General features: G+C 45.7%; 4 protein-coding genes across 7 annotated transcripts in view; 3 read left to right on the forward strand and 1 right to left on the reverse strand.

Moving 5' to 3' along the window:
* The first annotated feature begins 78 nt into the window (after nt 1-78).
* On the forward strand, nt 79-4,867 carry matn3a (matrilin 3a). Of its 3 annotated transcripts, none has more exons than XM_057016767.1 (6): nt 79-564; nt 1,163-1,639; nt 3,491-3,616; nt 3,950-4,048; nt 4,184-4,255; nt 4,332-4,867. In XM_057016767.1, the coding sequence occupies exons 1-5, from the start codon at nt 219-221 to the stop codon at nt 4,237-4,239; spliced, it is 1,104 nt and encodes a 367-aa protein (XP_056872747.1). In that variant the 5' UTR covers nt 79-218; the 3' UTR covers nt 4,240-4,255; nt 4,332-4,867. The 3 variants fall into 3 exon arrangements, with proteins under 3 accessions (XP_056872747.1, XP_056872749.1, XP_056872748.1); XM_057016769.1 differs by lacking the exon at nt 1,163-1,639 and adding an exon at nt 2,390-2,965; XM_057016768.1 differs by lacking the exon at nt 3,491-3,616.
* A 1,877-nt stretch (nt 4,868-6,744) lies between these two features.
* ttc32 (tetratricopeptide repeat domain 32) lies at nt 6,745-7,864 on the forward strand. 2 transcript variants are annotated; one of them, XM_057016772.1, is made up of 3 exons: nt 6,745-6,918; nt 7,024-7,190; nt 7,605-7,864. In XM_057016772.1, the coding sequence occupies exons 1-3, from the start codon at nt 6,803-6,805 to the stop codon at nt 7,769-7,771; spliced, it is 450 nt and encodes a 149-aa protein (XP_056872752.1). In that variant the 5' UTR covers nt 6,745-6,802; the 3' UTR covers nt 7,772-7,864. The 2 variants fall into 2 exon arrangements, with proteins under 2 accessions (XP_056872752.1, XP_056872753.1); XM_057016773.1 differs by having other exon boundaries at nt 7,644-7,864.
* Nucleotides 7,865-8,184: 320 nt separating this feature from the next.
* On the forward strand, nt 8,185-12,446 carry zpax1 (zona pellucida protein AX 1). Its single transcript, XM_057016766.1, has 21 exons — nt 8,185-8,342; nt 8,426-8,496; nt 8,568-8,663; nt 8,745-8,869; nt 8,947-9,090; nt 9,163-9,240; nt 9,309-9,470; nt 9,535-9,631; nt 9,696-9,913; nt 9,980-10,136; nt 10,202-10,410; nt 10,485-10,602; nt 10,684-10,883; nt 10,941-11,055; nt 11,120-11,289; nt 11,348-11,451; nt 11,511-11,641; nt 11,709-11,895; nt 11,962-12,100; nt 12,170-12,287; nt 12,359-12,446. The coding sequence occupies exons 1-21, from the start codon at nt 8,323-8,325 to the stop codon at nt 12,418-12,420; spliced, it is 2,721 nt and encodes a 906-aa protein (XP_056872746.1). The 5' UTR covers nt 8,185-8,322; the 3' UTR covers nt 12,421-12,446.
* A 3,861-nt stretch (nt 12,447-16,307) lies between these two features.
* LOC130516412 (uncharacterized) overlaps nt 16,308-19,031 on the reverse strand; it is a 4,527-nt gene continuing 1,803 nt past the window's right edge. Inside the window, exons 9-21 of the mRNA XM_057017474.1 lie at nt 18,990-19,031; nt 18,763-18,925; nt 18,476-18,687; nt 18,272-18,386; nt 17,993-18,192; nt 17,811-17,925; nt 17,571-17,740; nt 17,394-17,482; nt 17,125-17,255; nt 16,834-17,023; nt 16,620-16,761; nt 16,454-16,547; nt 16,308-16,397 (exon numbers count right to left, since the gene is read on the reverse strand). The exon at nt 18,990-19,031 is cut by the window's right edge and continues 176 nt beyond it. Coding sequence (XP_056873454.1) covers nt 16,327-16,397; nt 16,454-16,547; nt 16,620-16,761; nt 16,834-17,023; nt 17,125-17,255; nt 17,394-17,482; nt 17,571-17,740; nt 17,811-17,925; nt 17,993-18,192; nt 18,272-18,386; nt 18,476-18,687; nt 18,763-18,925; nt 18,990-19,031 — 1,734 coding nt within the window. The 3' untranslated portion in view covers nt 16,308-16,326. The remainder of the gene's footprint in view (nt 16,398-16,453; nt 16,548-16,619; nt 16,762-16,833; nt 17,024-17,124; nt 17,256-17,393; nt 17,483-17,570; nt 17,741-17,810; nt 17,926-17,992; nt 18,193-18,271; nt 18,387-18,475; nt 18,688-18,762; nt 18,926-18,989) is intronic.

Here is a 19,031-nt window from a genome sequence, read left to right on the forward strand (position 1 = left end):
GAAGCTCCTTCAAAGGACATCTGTACATTCTATACATTAAATACATTAACAGGGCAATTAAATGCAACTTTTAGTGTTTCCCAGGAGGGGGAAGTACACATTATTTATTAAAATATGTATATTCTTCCACACAGAGCATGTCTAATGTGGATTTTCATTATAAGTAAATCCATCTGGTTAATTTAGGGGATAAATAAAAATGAATAAACCCCATTTAAATGAACGCGGGACAACGACGGGTTGCGTCACCGCTGACCCACCTCAGGGACGCAGACGCGGCCCGGAGGTCAGCTCCCTCCTCGGGATTGGACAGCGCCTGTGACGTGTCGGGGCCGGACCGTCCTCATATGTGGACGCGCTCGGATCCTCGGGGATCGTCGGAGGGGCCTCTGCGCGCAGGGAAGATGCTGCGGAAGCTGCTGCTGTTCGCCGCCGCGGCGCTGCTGTCTGGTGCCCGGGCCACCTTCCGCCTCAGCCCCGGGGACCCGCAGCTCGTAGCCGCGCAGAGTTACGCGCAGAGCCGCAACAATGCGCGACCCCCGATCAGGACCCTCAACCCTGCAAGTAAGGTCCAGGACCCTCTTCAGTCTCAGCTGTTTTTAAAGACTTCCACTTGTTTAATAACTAGTTTTATATGACTTAATCTTTCTGTACGTTTTATATAAAAGACAAAATCGAGATATTTTTTACATGAGGTGAAAAAAAACCGAATTTACGGTTCTGAGATCTTTTTGATTCAAACATTTAAGTTGTAGGTTAGAGAATAATGTTAAATACTGCAGTGAGCTGGAAGTATAAAGGGAGCGGGGAAAAGCGTGTTCTCATATTTGAAATATACTTTAAGATGTTGTAGGCCTGTGATTCTGCTTTTATTAAAGATATTTTATCACGTAAAAAAAAAAATCAGAATTTTTCAAGTTTAAATCAACAATACAGCCAAACGTTTGCCAAATGAAATGTGCTTTAAATGTGAACTCCGTGACTGGGTGTTTCACAAGGTGGATAATCCCAGCTTGTTGGAAACAGCCCCTGATCTTCCCCTCATGCTTCAACTAATGTTGCTGCCTGTTTCATTAAAGTTAGCCTGTTTCTCTCTTCAGTTTACTGACGCTGCTCTCCTGTGTGTCTCCTGTCCTACTAATGTTCTTTATCACCTCTGTAGTCCACAGAAGTGATTACACGTATAGAGGAGGGTATCACTACCGCTACCAGCCACCAGGGATCTCTCCACCGGTAGTGTATCCACCTTTTCCTCTATCTCCTCCGGTGATTTACCACAGACCCCCAGTCCCCGCGCTGCCCTATCACCACGCATTCAAAGGGCCAGTGGCGCCGCCAGTCGTTTACCAGCCGCGCCAAAGGTTCAAAGGTCACTTGCCTTACAACCTAAGGGGCCCCTGCCGAACAAACCCGGCCCCGACACTCCCGTCCGCCCCCGTGGTTCCCCTCCCCGCCCTCCCTCCTGCACCACAGCCGGCCCTGCCCGCGACTCCTGCGGCGCAGCTCGCGATCGTCACGCCGGAGGTGGCGGCGACCGCGGCGGCGGCGGCGGCGGCGCCGGTGGAGACCAGCGCGCCTGTGACGCTACCGGTCAGTACCCAAAGCGGCTTCACCACCACCGCCAGTGCTGTGGAGACAGGTAGAACATGACCGGTCAGGTTTGCTTGAATGTGCTTGCAGAACTCAGTACAACCAGAAACCCACCTCAAACATAAATTTAATACAAATGCATATATCAAAACTATGAATTAGATGTGATTCCTGTCTTATATCTCTCACTCTCTGTCTCTCTCACACACACACACACACAAATATAGTCATAATCGAACTGATGCTCTCTTGTCAAATACATAGATTATTTCGTTGATGCTGTTTTTGTCCTTTATGGGTCTGAACCTGAGTGACATCATTGTTCTTGTGAAAGTACAGGTGACCTCACATTTATATACAGGCGTAGCTGGGTGTAGTTCACAGTCCTGCCACTAGATGGAAGCAGAACGCCCCCGTTAGGATCATTGGCGTGTATAGAAAATGAATGCGCGGGCGTGAGTGGGCCACCTGAAATGGACATCAAACACGTCATAGAGGCCTCTGAGGCGGTCTTGGACAGTGATTGGACAGGCGGGACACTAACATTGTGGTGTTTCACGTGTCAACCATCCTTTTGAAGGATGTGACTGTTGAAATGACCGAGTATGATCGCAGTCATACTGTACGACTTCGCCAGGCGGCTGTGATGCACCGTTGTTTCCCCCTCCGTGTTCTCTGGTGTGCATCCCGAACTGCGTGTTCTCGCTGATTCGGAACTGCATCGTTGATTGGCGCCAATCAGCTTCTCTGCATTCCGTTTTCGTTGTTAATGGACTTCCTCCCTCCGTGATGTTATCAGAGACAGATTCCTCCTGCATGAGCCGTCCCCTGGACCTGGTCTTCATCATCGACAGCTCTCGCAGCGTGCGCCCCAGCGAGTTCGAGAAGGTGAAGACGTTCCTGGCCGACATGGTCGACACCCTGGACGTGGGCGCCGACGCCACCAGGGTGGCCGTGGTCAACTACGCCAGCACGGTGAAGACCGAGTTCCTGCTCAAGGACCACTTCAACAAGCCCGACCTGAAGAGAGCCATCTCCCGCGTGGAGCCCCTGGCGACCGGCACCATGACCGGCCTGGCCATCAAGACAGCCGTGAGCGAGGCCTTCACGGAGCAGTCTGGGGCCAGGCCCCGGCCCAGGAACATCGCCAAGGTGGCCATCATCGTCACAGATGGGCGGCCCCAAGACCAGGTGGAGGAGGTGTCCGCCGCCGCCCGAGCCTCAGGCATCGAGATCTACGCTGTGGGCGTGGACCGCGCCGACATGCGCTCCCTGCAGCTGATGGCCAGCATACCCCTGGAGGACCACGTCTTCTACGTGGAGACTTACGGCGTGATAGAGAAGCTCACGTCCAAGTTCAGAGAGACCCTCTGTGGTAGGACAAAGCGAAAGAGAGAATCACCTTTAACCCCGGTTCTAGTTCCTCAGTATGGGGCACCTCCAGTCTTCTGGGGGGTTGTTTACACCATTACTGCAATTGAGTCCATTTTAACCTCTGAAATCATCAGGTGATAGACGCCATCAACCCCCACGTGGCTGCAGGTGTCGGCACTAGAACCTGCTTCCAGTTCAGCTAACCTAAAGTCACGGGACCGCGTTGTCCTAAACTTCTGTCCTCAAGCCAACGTGTCCGTGCGACTGTCCCGTCTGTCTTTATCCGTACTGATGGTCGGGCACAGCGCCACGCCAGCGGGCCACGCCAGCGGGCCACGCCTAAGTGCTCCAGTTCATAGCAAAGATCGCAAATGTTAGACCAGACGCTGACGCAGAATTGCTTTTAACCCAAAGAGCTTCTGATAACCTTGTTTTTTTTAAACTCCAGCGCACCACCTTACCTTACCTAAGCTACCTGACTAGTCTAATCTCTGCTAGCTGTACCCACCCTCGCTTACTATTCTAGGTGTGGACCCCTGTGCCATGGGACACGACTGCGAACACGTATGTGTCAACAGCAATGCCTCCTATTACTGCAAGTGCCGGAACGGTTATATCTTGAATGCGGACAAGAAAACGTGTTCTCTGAAACGTAAGGACAACCTGTGTGGATCCCTTGCAGCCAGTGTGACTGTGCTAGCGATGCCGCTCATGAGCTAACGTGTAACTGTGAAAAGAAAAGGCCCCGCTTGGCTACGAAAACACTGCTTCACAACATCACAACTGCTTTAATGCGGCTCTGTAGCATTTGTTGGGTAATTATCGGCCGATCTTATAGAATTGAGTCTCTTTAAATACGTCGTTGCTGCGGCTAAATCCAAGTGTTGCTTCGCATCTAAAAGCAGCTTAGCCAGAAATTGTAGCGTGATGGCTGCTGTTCTGGGTAACCCTCTCACCATGTGATCTCTGCTGTCTCCTGTCAAAGAGGTGAAGGTGGAGGTGGTGGAGGATCCGTGTAAATGCGAAGCCAGACTGGCCTTCCAGAAGCAGACCCAGGCCACCATCCAGCAGCTCACAGCCAAGAATATCCTTCCTGCTATAATGGAAGAACCTTCCATTATAAACACGTCGCCCATGTTTTTGACCCGGCCGTGTGTTTTGGGTGAGCTAACGGAGAACTGTCAGCATCATTTAAGTCCATTTCCTTGACTCGACGCACTCGCCGACGTGTCTAAGAGAATAGAGCGTCTGGAGAGCACGGTGGGCCGGGGGTGAAGCAGGAGCGAAGCAGGCGGGTCTGGATTTGGTTCAACATGTGCCCCTCGACCCACCAGAGAGTCTGACCTGTTGTTTGTTTGCGTGTGCAGAGACAGCGAGCCGGTCTGGACCAGCGCTTCCTGTCCTCCGTCCTGCCGTGACCAACGGGGATTCCAGCCGGCCTCCGAACAAGAAGTTCTGAGTAAAACAAAGCAGCCGATGTTCTCGGACCACCTTGAATGTGCTGAGCTAAAGACTGCGTTTCAGGGTTTATCTTGTGTGAATCCTGGTTGTACAAAACTGCATTATTGTAAATAGTTGCTTTTATTTTTATAAAATCCAAACATCAAACTGAAGTTACTAAAATGACTTTACAAGTTTGGACCTTTTTTTAATGATTTTTCTCAAACAGATTTACCCTCTAAAGTTTGAACTTTAGTGTCAAATTAAAATGTACCTCTGTTATTGTGTGTTTAGAGGAGAAAACCAAGTGAAACAAGTTCACCGAAACAATAATGTTGGACTGTTGGTTTTTAAAAAAATATATATTTTAAATGTTTCAACATCAATATTAATAAAGGCATAAATCTGAAAGAATCCTCCAGTATTTTTATGTAGCCACCTAAAAATAAACGTTATTTCTTGATATATGTGTGATTATTTCTGCCGGTTTAACGGATTTACAGTCAAAGGTGGGGGGTGACCTTTGACCCACACTCAGATTCAGTCGTCAAACAACTTGTGACGACCACCACCTTGACAGATAAGACATGTGGTGAGAAAACATGTCTTATCTGTGGAGGGGGGGTGATGAAGACATTTACGGCGAGGCCAGAAACAGAAAAACCATCACGGGGGTCACGATGTGGCCTCGGGCGTGAGCTATTTACCCGGCAGCGTCTCCGTCTGCCCCATCTGTGCGATGGAGAGTCAACACGCCAACGTTTACCTCCAGTCTGGCTGGGATCCCCCCATTAGCAGACAGCTGTTTCCTGTTTGTCCCCCCCCCCAACAGCGCTCAGGGTTACCACACACACACACACACACACACCAGCGCTCACGGAGGTGACGCCAACGGATGAATGGAGCTCACACACACTGCGGAGGAAGAGAGAACACACAGAAAAGCCAACCAGTCGGTGCTCCCAGTATAAAGGAGATGTTTCAAACGAAGCCATTCTGGTAGCAGCTAATTGGGTTGTTTTTTTTGCTTAAAATTGCATTTTAATCGTTTGATTGTCAAATCTAACAAAATTGGTGCTGAACATCCAACCTGCTGCCACTACCTGGTGTAAAGGTGGGGAACTTTGTCCTTTTTGACTGACTATGGCGTCGTTTTGCTCTTCAAATCCCAGCAAATAAAGATGATGATTGTCTTATTTTGATCTAAATCAAACTACCAGTGTTAAACTTCGCTCGAAGGTTGTTTTCGTTCGCTTAGGTTGGTGTTAAGAAGAACACAGAGGTGATGTTTGACGGTACTGAGGGGTGAACTGCAGTTACAGTGGGTGTTTGTTAATGCTGGGCTGTCACGCAGGAGGACCCCCTGAATAAATGGTGGTGATGGATGCCTGGCCGGGTTCTGCCAGACCAACGTGGACTTTGACACTCGGTGTTGATTCTCTCAGCAAACAGCGACACTCGAGGCGCCTGTAGAGCCGCCAAACACGAAGGTTGGTGCAAAAACCGAACGAAATCGTGCTGTCAAGCATCTGCGGGAAACCACAGCCATCCATCTGCGCCCAGCGTCTGTGACCTTCGACCTGCAATCGTCGTCCTCCGGGTCGAACCAGTTCGCAAGTTTCAACTTGTCCACACAGTCTGGAGATAAATGGGCTGAGAATGGGACGCGAATGACCTCTGCTTCCTTCAAGTGCCATTCAGGGCAGTTGACTTCTTCACCTGGGAGGTTAGCTTTAGGTTGTCATGGTTACTTCTTTGTTGTGCATCTTTTGAAGTGTGTTTGGGTGTTAAGGATGATTGAGCCTGTGAGACTTTGTGGTTTCTCAGGATAACTGATGACGCAAGCATCTGACTTGACTGACTTTGGCAATAGATGATGCTAAAAATGTTTCACGCACAACGTAGCATTTTATCGGACAATGAAAATGTACATATAATATATGCACAGCTACATATACTGTATACAAACAGTGGCTGACACAGTGATCCAAAAGTTACACATGTTGCGCATTTTTTATTTTGCAAAAGTCCTCATAAAACCATTAGCCAATCATTCCACAAAAAATATAATTAAAGTTTATGCAGTGGTTTTGATTTAAAAAAAATGTCCCTAATGCTCAGCACTCCCCCATTTTAGAGAAAAACTAAGACTAAGTGGAAGTGATGACAATTAATTTATTTTTCTATTTTTAAATGCACGTAGAATTGCAACCAATCATATTTTTGCACATAAAATCGTGTGATTTACACTTTCAGATTGCGCAGTCAACTTGTGTTTTCCTGGTTATTACCCCTGTTCTACACCCAACGACCACCTGGGGGCGATAAAGAGCGTTTTAGCTAATTTAACAACCTGTAATAACGTTTGAAGAAGACGCTTTCTTTTGGTTTTTGCCCCATGGCGGAAGATATCTCCCACATATTTAAAAATGCTAACTCTAAGTTCAATGAACAGAATTACGAACAAGCAGAGGAGCTCTTCACAAAGTATATAACGTCCTGCTTACAGTCCAGGTACTTCTGTACTTTTTTAAAAGACACGAGTGTCACTCTTGTCATGTTTGAAGTGTCACTTGTCAAATTAAAGGTGCTTTAAAATACGTGTTTTATTTCTTACAGAGATTGTGAGGCCAATAAATTGGCCACTGCGTATAATAACAGAGGACAAATAAAATACCTCCGGGTGGATTTTAGTGAGGCAACAGAAGACTTCACTGCTGCCATAGCGACCGACAGCTGTTTTGAAATACCCCTCTACAACCGAGGGCTAATCCGCTACAGACTCGGTAAACATCCCATTTCTTCCCTGTACAGTCCGATTTTATTACTTTAACAAACCACAAATGTCTATTTCGGCTAATTACTAAATTGCACAATAGCTTCCGTTTTGGGTCGAGCTTTCAAAATAAAGGTCATGTGTTTTGCGCTACTTTAAAAAGTGGTTTCGTCACGTCAAAAATATAATCTTTAATCAATCTGCGTGGAATCTAATGCAAACCACGTGTTATTTACATCTATGTGTATTTTAATGTGTGTTCGCTGAACATTGTTGAGTTTTATTTCAAATAAAAGAGGCAAAATGGATTTTTCCTTCCTGCACAATTAGGCAAGGGTTCTTTCTGAAGACAGTAGATGGAGCTGTGTAGCCGCCTGTGTTCCTGCTGCCCAAGCTTAATAACCACTGACTCCTTCATCCACAGTACAATGCAATCTACTCGCCTGTTTTCATCATCTTGCAGGGTTTTTTGACGATGCCAAAAGCGACTTTGAACAGGCTCTGAAGCTCAAGCCAGACTTTGAAGATGCCAAAGTGAGCCTCCATCAGACCATCATGGACCAGCAGCACAAGTTGACCAGAGGATACTGAGGCTTTGACCTGCAGAAAGCACATCGATTCTATCAGTTGTTCAGTGTCTTCCATGTTTGATATATGAAAATGTAAATAAATGTGAAAATGAGATCTGTTTGTGGTTGATGTCAAAAATAAGTCACGCAAACCAGATATTGAAACAATGTCCTTTAGAGGTCTAAAACAGAATAAAAGTTTAATTATGACCAGTTTGTTTCCTACATATCCTGTACTTCATCAACAATAAGTATGGGTTTTTGAATATTTGTTGACTTTACCTTTTCAAAATGCAAGTGTGCAATGAATGCGTCACACCACTGGTTAATTGAAGTCTCCGCATGAGTAATTTGCAGTTAGTTTCCTAGGAAACCATCTAAGGCAGGTGAATAATCAGGAGTTTCACCTGTGCCGCCTAATTACCTGACATATAAAACAGCTGGTTGGGGTGCAGGGAGGCAGTCAGCCCTTTTCTCTCCAAGTCGGTGGTTGTTGAGGGCTTGCTGGGGTTTTCTCTGCCAAGTTCTCAGCAGTTTTGTTCTGTGTCTGTTGGGCTGTGCTGAGATTTTGACATGGGGTGGCCTAGAAACATGTAAGTTGGCAATTCTTGTTCTGTGAAATGCTCACTGTTATCTGTTGTGCATTTTAAATGTTTGAATGTGCTTGTTTTTGAAGTTTATTATGGAACTTGATGGCTGCACTGATCACCTTGGGTCAAGCGAGGCCCAAGTTCAGTTCCCATGCCAGTAAGTGTTTGTGCTGTAATGCTGTTTGTGCTTGTGTCCTGAGTCCCTCATGAGCCTCCTCTTCTAATCAGGCAACCGTTTAAAGCCAGACTGTGTGGGTAACCTGATGAGGCTGTCGCTGCATGAGGCTTTAGCAGTGGGAAATCAGCTTGAGGTGGAAGCAATCAGTGAGTTTGAGTTCTGGTACTAAATGCAGCTCCCCAGTGGCAAAGATGGTCCCAGTTGTAACTGCTTTGGTTTTAACCTAGATGGCACCACGAACATTGCACTGACCCCCAGTTTAGCTGCCCAGTGTGGATACAGCATGGAGTCTGACCCCTGGGGCAACACCAGAATCTACACATCTCTGCTGGCCTGTTATGTGGACAACAAAGTAAGCTAGATGGGTTAATGATTTGGTTGTTGACATGAAGGATGGTGCACAGACTTACTGAAACTGTTGCTCTGCAGAATGATGAGGTATTCAACATTGGTCTGGCACTGAAAATGTACAGTCAAAGCCTGTCGGAGATAGTTACCCACAATGTGGCCCACACATGCAGCTACTCCCAGTGGGCTTCCAGAGAGATCCTTTGTGACAGGAACTACATGGAGGTGTGTCTCTCCCTAGTGTTGCTGCTTTCTAGATGGCTTAATTGGGCCAAAACCTGTTTGTTTCTCTGTCAGGTGTCTCACAGAATGGCTAAAACTGACGACGCAGTCAAAGGACACACCCAGGAAGAGGAGAGCAACGCTGTTCCCGAGGTCTCTATAAAGCTCATTAAGGGTGTTGCCGTTGCTCTATAGCTGCTCTAACTGTGTTCCTCATCCAGGCCTCTGCAGCACATGGCATCTGGAAGATGACGTTTTACACACCGGAACCAGTGTCTATGGTACAAAGGGAGGCAGAACAAGCCGGCTACAGTTCTATGATAACTTCAAAACGAGTAGTCATGAGAAGCCCGTACAACACACCAGAGACGTATTCTGAAGATGTAAGTGTAGCGCACTGAAGGTTCCCCCCCCCCCCCTTGCTCAGTAGTTAAAACTGTTCTTTAGGTGGCTGGAGTACCGATGGAGGTCTTCAGGGTCAGTGCTTACTACAAGGATCCACATGGTCTGAGTGTGGTTAACATGGTGGCAGCTTGTCCCACAGGCAAGTTTGAGTTGACTTCTCAAAGTGTTTAGGGTACTGTTAATGTAACAAGGTGTCAAAACAGGTGGCGTTCTCTTCACTGACGATATCATCTCGTGGCACGTGCCTTACCGCATAACACCCCTGCTTGACGGGACCTTCAAAGTTGTAGAAATACACATGGGCATCAATGGGCAAAGGCTGGATAAAGCTCAGATATCAACCCGAGGTTACAAACTAGCTACCACAGAGTTCCACATCATCGTTGAAATCCCCATAGGTGCCCCTGACGGTTATTTTAAGGTGGGTGGATCTCTAGGTTGCATGTGCAGAAGGTTGCATAACTAATTAAAATTCCATAACTTGCAGAGTCACGCCCCAGATTACCAATACCACATCGTGTACATGGTTGAGCCCATGCTCGAGGTTCTATGGACTGCAGGTAACGGCCGCGAAGACACCAGATACAAGGTTCTGTTTCCAATTACCACACCACTGATTCCTCGACCACCCCGCCACCAAGACGGTAAGGCCTAGTGTATGGTGCCACTCTAGGCATGTGGGGTAGAAATCTAACCCTGACATTTTCAGACACCGCTACTGGAGACCGGATGTTTGCTGTTCTACTGGGAGACTTCCTTCAAGATGTTGAGCTGAGGAACATCACTTTCACAACTGGGGTTCTTACTGTGCAGGAGTGCAACGCCAGAGGCTACATTGTCCAGGAACACATCGCCCTTGATAACTCCAAGGGCTTTTCCTTGCATGTGCCCTTTGATGCTGACGTTGTCCTCAAAAGGGTATGGGGAAAATTGTATGCAAGATCTACACGGCTTCACATTTGCAGCATTAACAACAAATGGTGTTTCTGCAGAATCCTGAACTGTTGGTCACTGAGTATGTTCTTCCTGTGAGCTTTGGTCTGGTAGTTGTGCCTGAAGAGGTGCCTTTCAGTCACACATTAGAGCTCCATGCTACTCTAGAGGATGTTGGTGAGACGGCCAGTCTACATTCTGAGTTGATGCTATAAAACCCTGTAACTACTCCACCTCAGGTTCTGCTCTTGCTTTCAGTGCTGCCCTCCCTTACCGGCATCTGTGATGAGAGCAATTTTTACCTCTCTGTGAAATATGGCAGTCAAGGGAGCAATTTCCAGACCTGGCTTGGTCCTCAACACTTGACAGAGGAGGTGTTAGAACTTTACAACTTCCAGGAAAATGGCACCCACTTCAGCCTCATCGTGCCATACAATGCCAAGGACACGGCATTCGAGGTATGCTTAAGTCACACTTCAACAGTTTGCATGGAGTAACTTTTTAACCTCCTACAGATAATTACATCAAACTCAATCAGAGCCAGGGCTGACCTGCTTCTGTATGATCACATCAACAACCGGGCACTGGCTAATCTCTTCCTGGCCTGCACCTTCCCCCTGATAACAACTAGTATGTGGTTCAAATACACTTGCCTAAATGCCTGCCACATTTTATTAATCCACTGGCTTTTCAGATTGTTACTCCAATGGAACAATGACTGCTGTGGCTGTGAAAGTGGAATCGCTGAACAACCTCACCCCAGGTTCCCTGACCCTGAAGGACACTTCATGCAAACCAGTGTTCAGTGACGACCGCTTCGCCTATTTCTCATTCAGCATTGACTCCTGTGGTACCACAAGAACAGTAAGTGAGCCTCATCTGGAGAAGTGTGGGATGCATCACATGACTCATTCAATTTCAGTTCTTCAGCCACTACGTGATGTATGAGAATGAGATCGGCCATTTTAACACCCGCAACTCTTACAAGAGGACAAGTCTAGCGACGGCACCAGACCCAGAGTACAGGTGAGACGTGCAGGACTTCTGATGTGCTCAGTCCAGATTTGGATATGCTCTTCTCACAGGCAAACCATTTCATGCTACTACGTGGTCAACGAGACAAAGGCCATTTCCTTTGGCTATAAACCAAGAGGCGTTGACTTTGCAACACAAGTTGGCCAAGGACACTTTGATGTCAAAATGAAGCTAGCATACGGTAAAGTTGCCCTGGACTTGAGACGGTACTCCACAATGCAATGTTCACTGACCTAATTCTCCCACAGATTCTTCATACCAGTCTTGCTACAAAGATGAAGAATTCCCAGTAACAAAATATCTGAGGGAGCCACTGTACTTTGATGTGTTTCTGGAGTCATCAGACCCAAACCTGGAGCTCTTGTTGGATAACTGCTGGGCCACTTTACATGAAGATAGCACATCCACACCCAGCTGGGACATCATTGTTGATGGGTTGAGTATCTGCTAGATTCTGCTGTGAACAATTTCCCAAAACTAATGTCCTAAAATGTCTTCTAGGTGTGAGAACCAAGATGATGGCTACTCCACCACATTCCTTCCTGTGCACAACCCCAAAGTTGAGTTTCCTTACCAACACAAGCATTTCTCTGTGAAGATGTTCACCTTCATCAGAGATGAAGAGGTTTTGGAAGATCAGGTAAGGGCACATAAAATGGCCCAGAATGTACAGGACATGTCTGAGGTTAAAAGGTCAACCTGTCCACAGATATATTTCCACTGCAATGCTGTGATCTGTGACTCCAACCAAATGGAAGGAATCTGCAGGAGGGACTGTGCTTATCCCAGGGACTCTAGTTACACATATCCAGGGATGAACTGGAAAGGTGAGTGCTTGAAAAATTAACTTTAATGTGGACATGTCACCTAACTTCCCCCCCCCCCCCCCCAAATCTAGGAAAAAGAGATGACTCCTCTCAAAGGCTGACCTCTTCTGGACTCATTCATCTGAAATACTAAATCTCAATAAATGGGTTCTAAAAGTTTATGCTTGACTGGCTCTTGTCTGACATGGCTGTACTGTCAGTTGGCATCCTCAGGCTGCATGACCTTGCACTGGTGCCTTGGCCTATAAATACAAATGCATGCAGCTGCAAGATCCTGGGTGTCCAGGGGATTGTTTACCTGGCAGTGCCCAGCCTTCAAACAGAATCACCCTGATGTGCATGTCCCAACTTGGAAGCTTAAAACAATTCAATTGTGGGGAAATCCAGTCCTGCAACTTGCATTCCACTTGTGCAGGTCTGGATTATAAATGGCTGTAGTTGCTAGGGTGCTCAGCCCCTCTGGTGGCACATGACTGCAGTCAACCACTAGATTGCTGTTAACTTCAAGTGTCCATTTTGGTCCTGACAGGTTAATGGACTAGAAGCCTTTAAAAATGACTGTCCAGAGTTCAACTAATTCACCCTTTTTGGACAACTGCATGGTATCAGTCTAGACTTGTGCAAGCAGCTTTGGGTTGGCTTCCACATTCCTAATGATTCAGTGTTTAACATCCCAGCCATCTGACTCCCCCCCCCCCCAATCCAATCAGTCTTAAACACCTAATTAGCATTCACTTATGCATTTAATACTGGGTTCACCAGATTTGACATTTTCCTCTAATCAAGCAGTTTTGACCTGCAAATGGTCATTTACAAGTGCTAAATTAGAATTCAATATTAATGGAGTTTGTCATGAGTTTCTAAAGAGAGAAAGCCAGAATTGTCTTGGAAGGTTGATGCCTTTCAGCAAAACTAACTTCAACTGGGCCTTTTAAGTCCCCAACCCAGAACAATCAATCCTGTGGAGCAAATAATAGAAGGGTGGTACAGGTGCGTACACTGAGGATATCAAGGAACACAAGTCCTCAAAAACTAAAGCAACCCAAGATCAGCCCAACTAAGTGTCCGATTAAAGTGTTATTTGTCTCAAACGTGTATCATGTCTTATTAAGCTAAAGTTTTTAACTTTCTTCAGACCTTGTGCAATTTCAGTGATCAGCATTCGCCTTCAGAGACGTTTGACAGCCGGCATGTGCGGAAAAATCCGCGTATTCGTTCACTCGAAGGCATTTTTACCTCTAATACAGTCAAAAACGATAGCTTTCATCAAATTTGGCACTTTTTTTTAAATATAACTTTAACGATCACTTGCATATGAACGTAAACGTCTCAGGCGCAGACAGCTGACATCTCCCCCTCCTTCAGCCTCTCAGTGCAGCCTCCACACCAGAGTGGGCGAGTGACAGACCTTTATTTCTGCAGATTCGGGCTGATTTTTTAAGTTATGAAACTGATCAGCGAACATCTGATTCACCACATGGTTCTGTGGTGGTGAAAGAGTTTTTAGGTCGACGTGAAGAGGGACTAAATAACACGAAGGGACCAAATATACACTGCGCAATGTTGGAGAAGTTCCCTTAACAGAACCTGGTGTTGTCACATCTTTTGTCACTTTAAGTGAGACATTATTTAAAGGGGTACATTTTATTTCTTATGACCCTAAAGGCAGTTAATTTACCAATGAGAGATCGCTACGGGAGAGAAATTAAGACACAAAGCCGTTACATGAAGTGAGCCAGAGGAGGAAAAAAAAGACTATCTGTGTTTTATCATCTGTTCTGATGCTCCTGAGTTTGTCTGAGAGCAGACTGTTCACTGGCTAACGCTGTCTCATTCAAACACACAGGAGTGCGCAAATGCGCATGCATGAGGTGGACAGCAGTGAATCATCTGCGATGCCACTTATAAAAAGCTGAGGAACACACTTGTATGAATCTTTAGGAAAGTTCAAAGACCAGACGAAAAATCCAACCGTTGTTATCCATTTATCCAATTTTCCATTAGAGCAACAAATCGGAAAAGAAATCGTTATCCGTGTTTTCATTTTTATCTTAAAGACGAATATTGAAAAAATAATTCATTTTCTCATTGTTTCAATTTTGGTTTTATTTTGAAAATTGACTGAACGAAGGATACACGGATTGCGGAAAGCCCAGAGAAACAAAAACTGCACCATATCTTAAGTATTTAATTAAGATTATTCGTTTCAAATCAAATCAAATCAATCTTTATTTATATGGCACTTTTCATACACTAGGTAGCACAAAGTGCCTCACAAAGGATAAAAACAGCAAAGAGAACAACAGAATTAAGAAAAGGACAGAGACACACACATGCATACAACACACTTACACACACACCCACACACATAAACAAGCTGAGGCAAGCTGAGACATGGCTGGGCACCGAGACCTGAGGCGAAGGAGACGCCACCTTTGGAGGCCCACCAGGCCGAGGGAGGTCACGGTCCGTGACCACAGGTGGTACCGCCACAAAGACCACCCCGACCCGGACAGTCCGGAGGCTCCACACCAAAGCACAGAGCCCCCTACCACCCAGGCCAGGGTCGACAATGGGACAGCACCTCCAGCGGTAGACCGGAAACATCTCCCAGCCTGGCAGGCCCCCATGAGGAAACACCATGAGGAGACACTGGAGCTAAAAACTGAAGGACTGAAACAGTAAATGGGATAAAAGGTATAAAAGCTAAAAGCTGAGGAACTAAGAATTGGAGTAGTAAAACAGTACTAAGACTACAACAGACTAAAACAGTAAATGGGATAAAAGGTGTAAAGACTAAAAACTGGGAATAAGAACTGAGGGAGTAAAACAGTACTAAGACTAAAACAGACTAAAACAGTAAATGAGATGAAAGGTGTAAAGACTAAAAACTGAGAGACTAAGAACTGAGGGAGTAAAACAGTAAAAGTGTCAAGTAAAATAAGGATAAGACATAAAATAAATTTAAAATAATCAGAAAATCAATTAAAGGCTTGATTAAAAAGGTGTGTCTTGAGCCTCTTTTTAAAAATCTCAACAGTCTCTGCGGCCCTGAGGTTCTCCGGCAGGCTGTTCCACAGTCGGGGACCATAATAACTGAAGGCCGCTTCCCCGTGCGTTTTAGTGCTTACATGTGGAATGGTTAAAAGGCCGGTGTCGGAAGACCTCAGAGTCCGCGAGGGATGATAGAATAAAAGCAGGTCAGATAAATAAGTCGGGCCAAGACCATTAAGACATTTAAAAACTAGTAAAAGAAACTTAAAATTGAAATTTGTTTAATTGTAGTTGTAAATTGTAAGATTACTGTGCTTTTTCTGAAACATGGATGGACTGCATGGATTTCATAAGCAACACACTATTTTACAAGTGTAAAGATACACACACACACACGTATATATACACACAGTATAGACACATTTCAGATGTCAAAAAGTGTTTGCGGCTCCCAGTGTCATCTTTTCTGTTGAAAACTGGGTCTAAATAGCCATTTCTGCATCAGTGTTAAGGTTGCCGACCCCTGAACTACACTATCACATCAAAAGGGTGCCCGACTCACTTGCCAGTGCAGTTAAATAACAGCAGCTCATGGACCATCAGTGAGTGTCAGTAGCATGCAGGCCCACATCATCTCACAGGGAGCGTCTGACCTCTAAAGTATTGATCCAAAATAATTCATCTGCACTGAAACAATTACAAGTGTTCACTCCCATTCTATGGTTGGTCCATCTGTACAAAGTGCTGCCAGACAGTTACAGTCTCAGAATGTCCACCTTGAGCTGCCTTTATTTTTAGATGATGCAAATTAAATTTTCCAACCATTCCAGACATCATGTGTAGTTTGTCTTATCAAATAGTCAGACAGGTGGTTTTGGTCACCAGGATGCAGACATGAGGCCAAGATGGAGACACTAGTTTATGGGTAATGCAGCCAGACATCATGCAAGGGGCAATGACTTAGCAAACTGCCACAAAGGATCCTTTACTGTTACTTTAGCCAAACCCAACCAATTAAGACAAGAATCCAGTTGCATTTATTTTATTAAATTACAAGAATGGGTCCTGATATCACATGTAGGAGTGTGCGATCATCTGAAGCAGCACGTTTTTGACCTGTGAAGACAATGAAAATTAACTTTAAAATTTCAATTTATTTGATCAGGACCTACCCTTTCCGGTTTCCTTCTCATAACAGAGCTTATTACAAACTCCATCTTGGGGATTTTTGGCATCACAGACAAATACGTCGCAGTGAACAAAAACCTGGGGAAAGACGACAAACAAGTTTGAGTTTGTGCTTGAAGGAAAAAAAAAAAAATAAATAAAAGAATTTACCTGATGACTCAAATTATCATCTTCATCAGCAAAGGCAAACATCTGGACCTCAAATCGCTTAAAATGTGAAGGATAATGAACCCTTTGGTCAACAGGGACAGGATGGAAGATCACTTTGTATGGGTCCACTGGGTTCACGCAGCTGAAGGACAAATACTTCAGTACTTCAACTCAAGCTACAATTTGACAGAATGCGTCGCAGACCCAGAGGTACCCTTTAATGATGAGGTTCCACCTGGGCTGCGAGAACCTGTCGCCGTCAAGCGTCGCCCAACAGCTGTCCAGTTCCAGCGATACGTCCGCGAGTTTGGTTCCCTTCAGTTCCACTTCGAAATACACCGGCTCCTGCAGGAACTTGAGGACAGGATAATCCACCTCGGTGTGAAATGCGGCATAGGCATCATCTAGGAGACCGCACAATGACCCAGTCCGAGCATCACACATTAGATCACAACTAAACTTTGTCAAAAAGAATGACTATAAGACTCGATGTGGGACGTCGTACCAGAAGCCACTCGAATTTCAACTTGAAGCTCTCCTTGTGCGTCATCTGCATACGGTTCGCTCCTGCGAGCTCTGGTGTTGAAGGCCACAGCATAGGTGTCATTGATGTCATAGTAGCAGTACACTTTCAGCCTGAGACGACAAACCACATCATTCAGTGTGTATTTTTATAGATAAATTAAAAAAATAAAAATAAAAAAAACACCACTTCTGAGCAGACCTATTTTTGGAGGGGATAAATCTCAGGTCATGAAATCATTCAATACTCACTCATACTCTGGCTCATCTTCTGATTTTTCCATCTCAAGTTCACCTGGCAGAGAAATTTCATTTTCATACAGCATCATGTTGGCAAAAAACTAGAGAAGGGGGGGGGGGCAAAATAGAATAAATAAATTTGTCAGTCAGTATTTGGTAGATGTCTGCATTTGGACTGATTGGGGTTACCTTTCTGTTGGTCCCACAGGAGTTTGCAGTGAAGACGAAATAAGCGTAGCGATCGTCGCTGTAGGCGGGACCACAGCTGGGGTCATTAAGCACAAGCTGACTGGGGTTTAGACTGGGAACCGACTCCAGCTTCACAGCCAGAGCCGTCATGGTACCATTAGGAAAACACTCTGAAAAGGCAGAGCGTGGATTTCACCCTTTGTTTACAGGGACAACATGACAACGGTTTCCCCTACAAACCAGTCAGTGTTTTGATGAACGTGCATGATAGAGAGAATCCTTCCAGGCTCTTTTTGGTTTGAGGATCCGTCAGCGTCACATCAACTCTGGATCTTATAGACGTTGCTTGAACAGCCTGGAGTGAAGTTCTTAAAACCAATCACAAACCAGCAACATGCAATACTAAAAGATTAAGATCATACCTCGTATGCAACATTTGAGCTAGAAAATGGCACCGAAAAACTCAAGTGTGTTCCATTTTCCATCAGGTAGTATTCCCTAGCCAAACTAGATGTGAGCATTTGTTTCCCCACAGTGGTTGCAAAGTTTAAGCCTCGGGTTCCATATTTCACAAGTATGTAGAAGTTCTCCTCGTCGCAGCCACCAGAGATGGAGGGCGAAACTGCAAAATGCAAACAGTCGCCCAATGTTGGCTTTAGAAGGCTCGGCCAATCGGCTCCACAAATGGTTGAGTTGCATACCGACGTCAGCCACTTCAGCATGGAGATAAGCCGAATGGGAAAAGGTAACGAGCTCTGGCATGACCAACAAGCCAAAGGTCAAGTGAAGACTGAAGACAGTCTTCCCTAGATCGCCCTGTTGGAGGGGGGGGGGGGGGGGGGAGATGTAAAAGAGATAAAGTTTAGCAATCCGACTTGTTTGTAGAATGCAGATTAAAAACTTGCCTTCTGCTGCACGCTGGGGTCTGCGAAAGGCACTTGAAGCGTGAAGAACTTTGAGCTGCTGTCCGGAAAGGTGTGCTCCAGGATGTTGAAGTCTTTGGCGTTGCACTCCTCCATGGACAAAACCCCCGTCGGGATGGAAATGTTGATAAGAAAGACATCAGGACCAAAATATCCCAGCATTAAATCAAAGAATTGCTTCTCAGGAACGGTGTCTGCAAGGACAAGTCATAAAACGAGATGAGCGCAGCACGTGTTGCATTTTAATCAGGAACAGCGAGTCTACCCACAGTCGTTAAGATAGATGGGCTGTAACTGCTGTGGCGTTGTCACAGGAAGGAAGACTTTATATCTCGTGTCCTTGTGCATGGCATCTTCGTCTTCGGTCCAGAGCAGCTCCAACATTGGCTCAATTTGATAAGATGTGTAGTACTGGTTATCCCGAACAAAACTCTGCAAGACATCTTAGCATTAGCTAAGCATATGTATTGAACATTAATGTGAAAGGATCACTTACCTTAAAGTGGCCTCCGACAGACCCGAAAGGAATGTCGAGGAT

The sequence above is a fragment of the Takifugu flavidus genome, chromosome 19 (genome assembly GCF_003711565.1).
Source record: "Takifugu flavidus isolate HTHZ2018 chromosome 19, ASM371156v2, whole genome shotgun sequence".
NCBI classification, from domain to species: Eukaryota; Metazoa; Chordata; class Actinopteri; order Tetraodontiformes; family Tetraodontidae; genus Takifugu; species Takifugu flavidus.

Bases quoted from the DNA above. Each gene is read 5' to 3' on its own strand.
- ttc32 (XM_057016772.1), top strand. From the start codon at position 6,803: ATGGCGGAAGATATCTCCCACATATTTAAAAATGCTAACTCTAAGTTC. The intron at 6,919-7,023 runs GTACTTCTGTAC...TATTTCTTACAG, and splicing joins ACGTCCTGCTTACAGTCCAG to AGATTGTGAGGCCAATAAAT. The intron at 7,191-7,604 runs GTAAACATCCCA...CTTCATCCACAG, and splicing joins GCTAATCCGCTACAGACTCG to TACAATGCAATCTACTCGCC.
- zpax1 (XM_057016766.1), top strand. From the start codon at position 8,323: ATGGGGTGGCCTAGAAACAT. The intron at 9,632-9,695 runs GCAAGTTTGAGT...GTGTCAAAACAG, and splicing joins GGTGGCAGCTTGTCCCACAG to GTGGCGTTCTCTTCACTGAC. The intron at 11,452-11,510 runs GTGAGACGTGCA...CTCTTCTCACAG, and splicing joins GCACCAGACCCAGAGTACAG to GCAAACCATTTCATGCTACT.
- matn3a (XM_057016769.1), top strand. From the start codon at position 219: ATGAACGCGGGACAACGACGGGTTGCGTCACCGCTGACCCACCTCAGG. The intron at 565-2,389 runs GTAAGGTCCAGG...TGATGTTATCAG, and splicing joins CAGGACCCTCAACCCTGCAA to AGACAGATTCCTCCTGCATG. The intron at 2,966-3,490 runs GTAGGACAAAGC...TTACTATTCTAG, and splicing joins GTTCAGAGAGACCCTCTGTG to GTGTGGACCCCTGTGCCATG.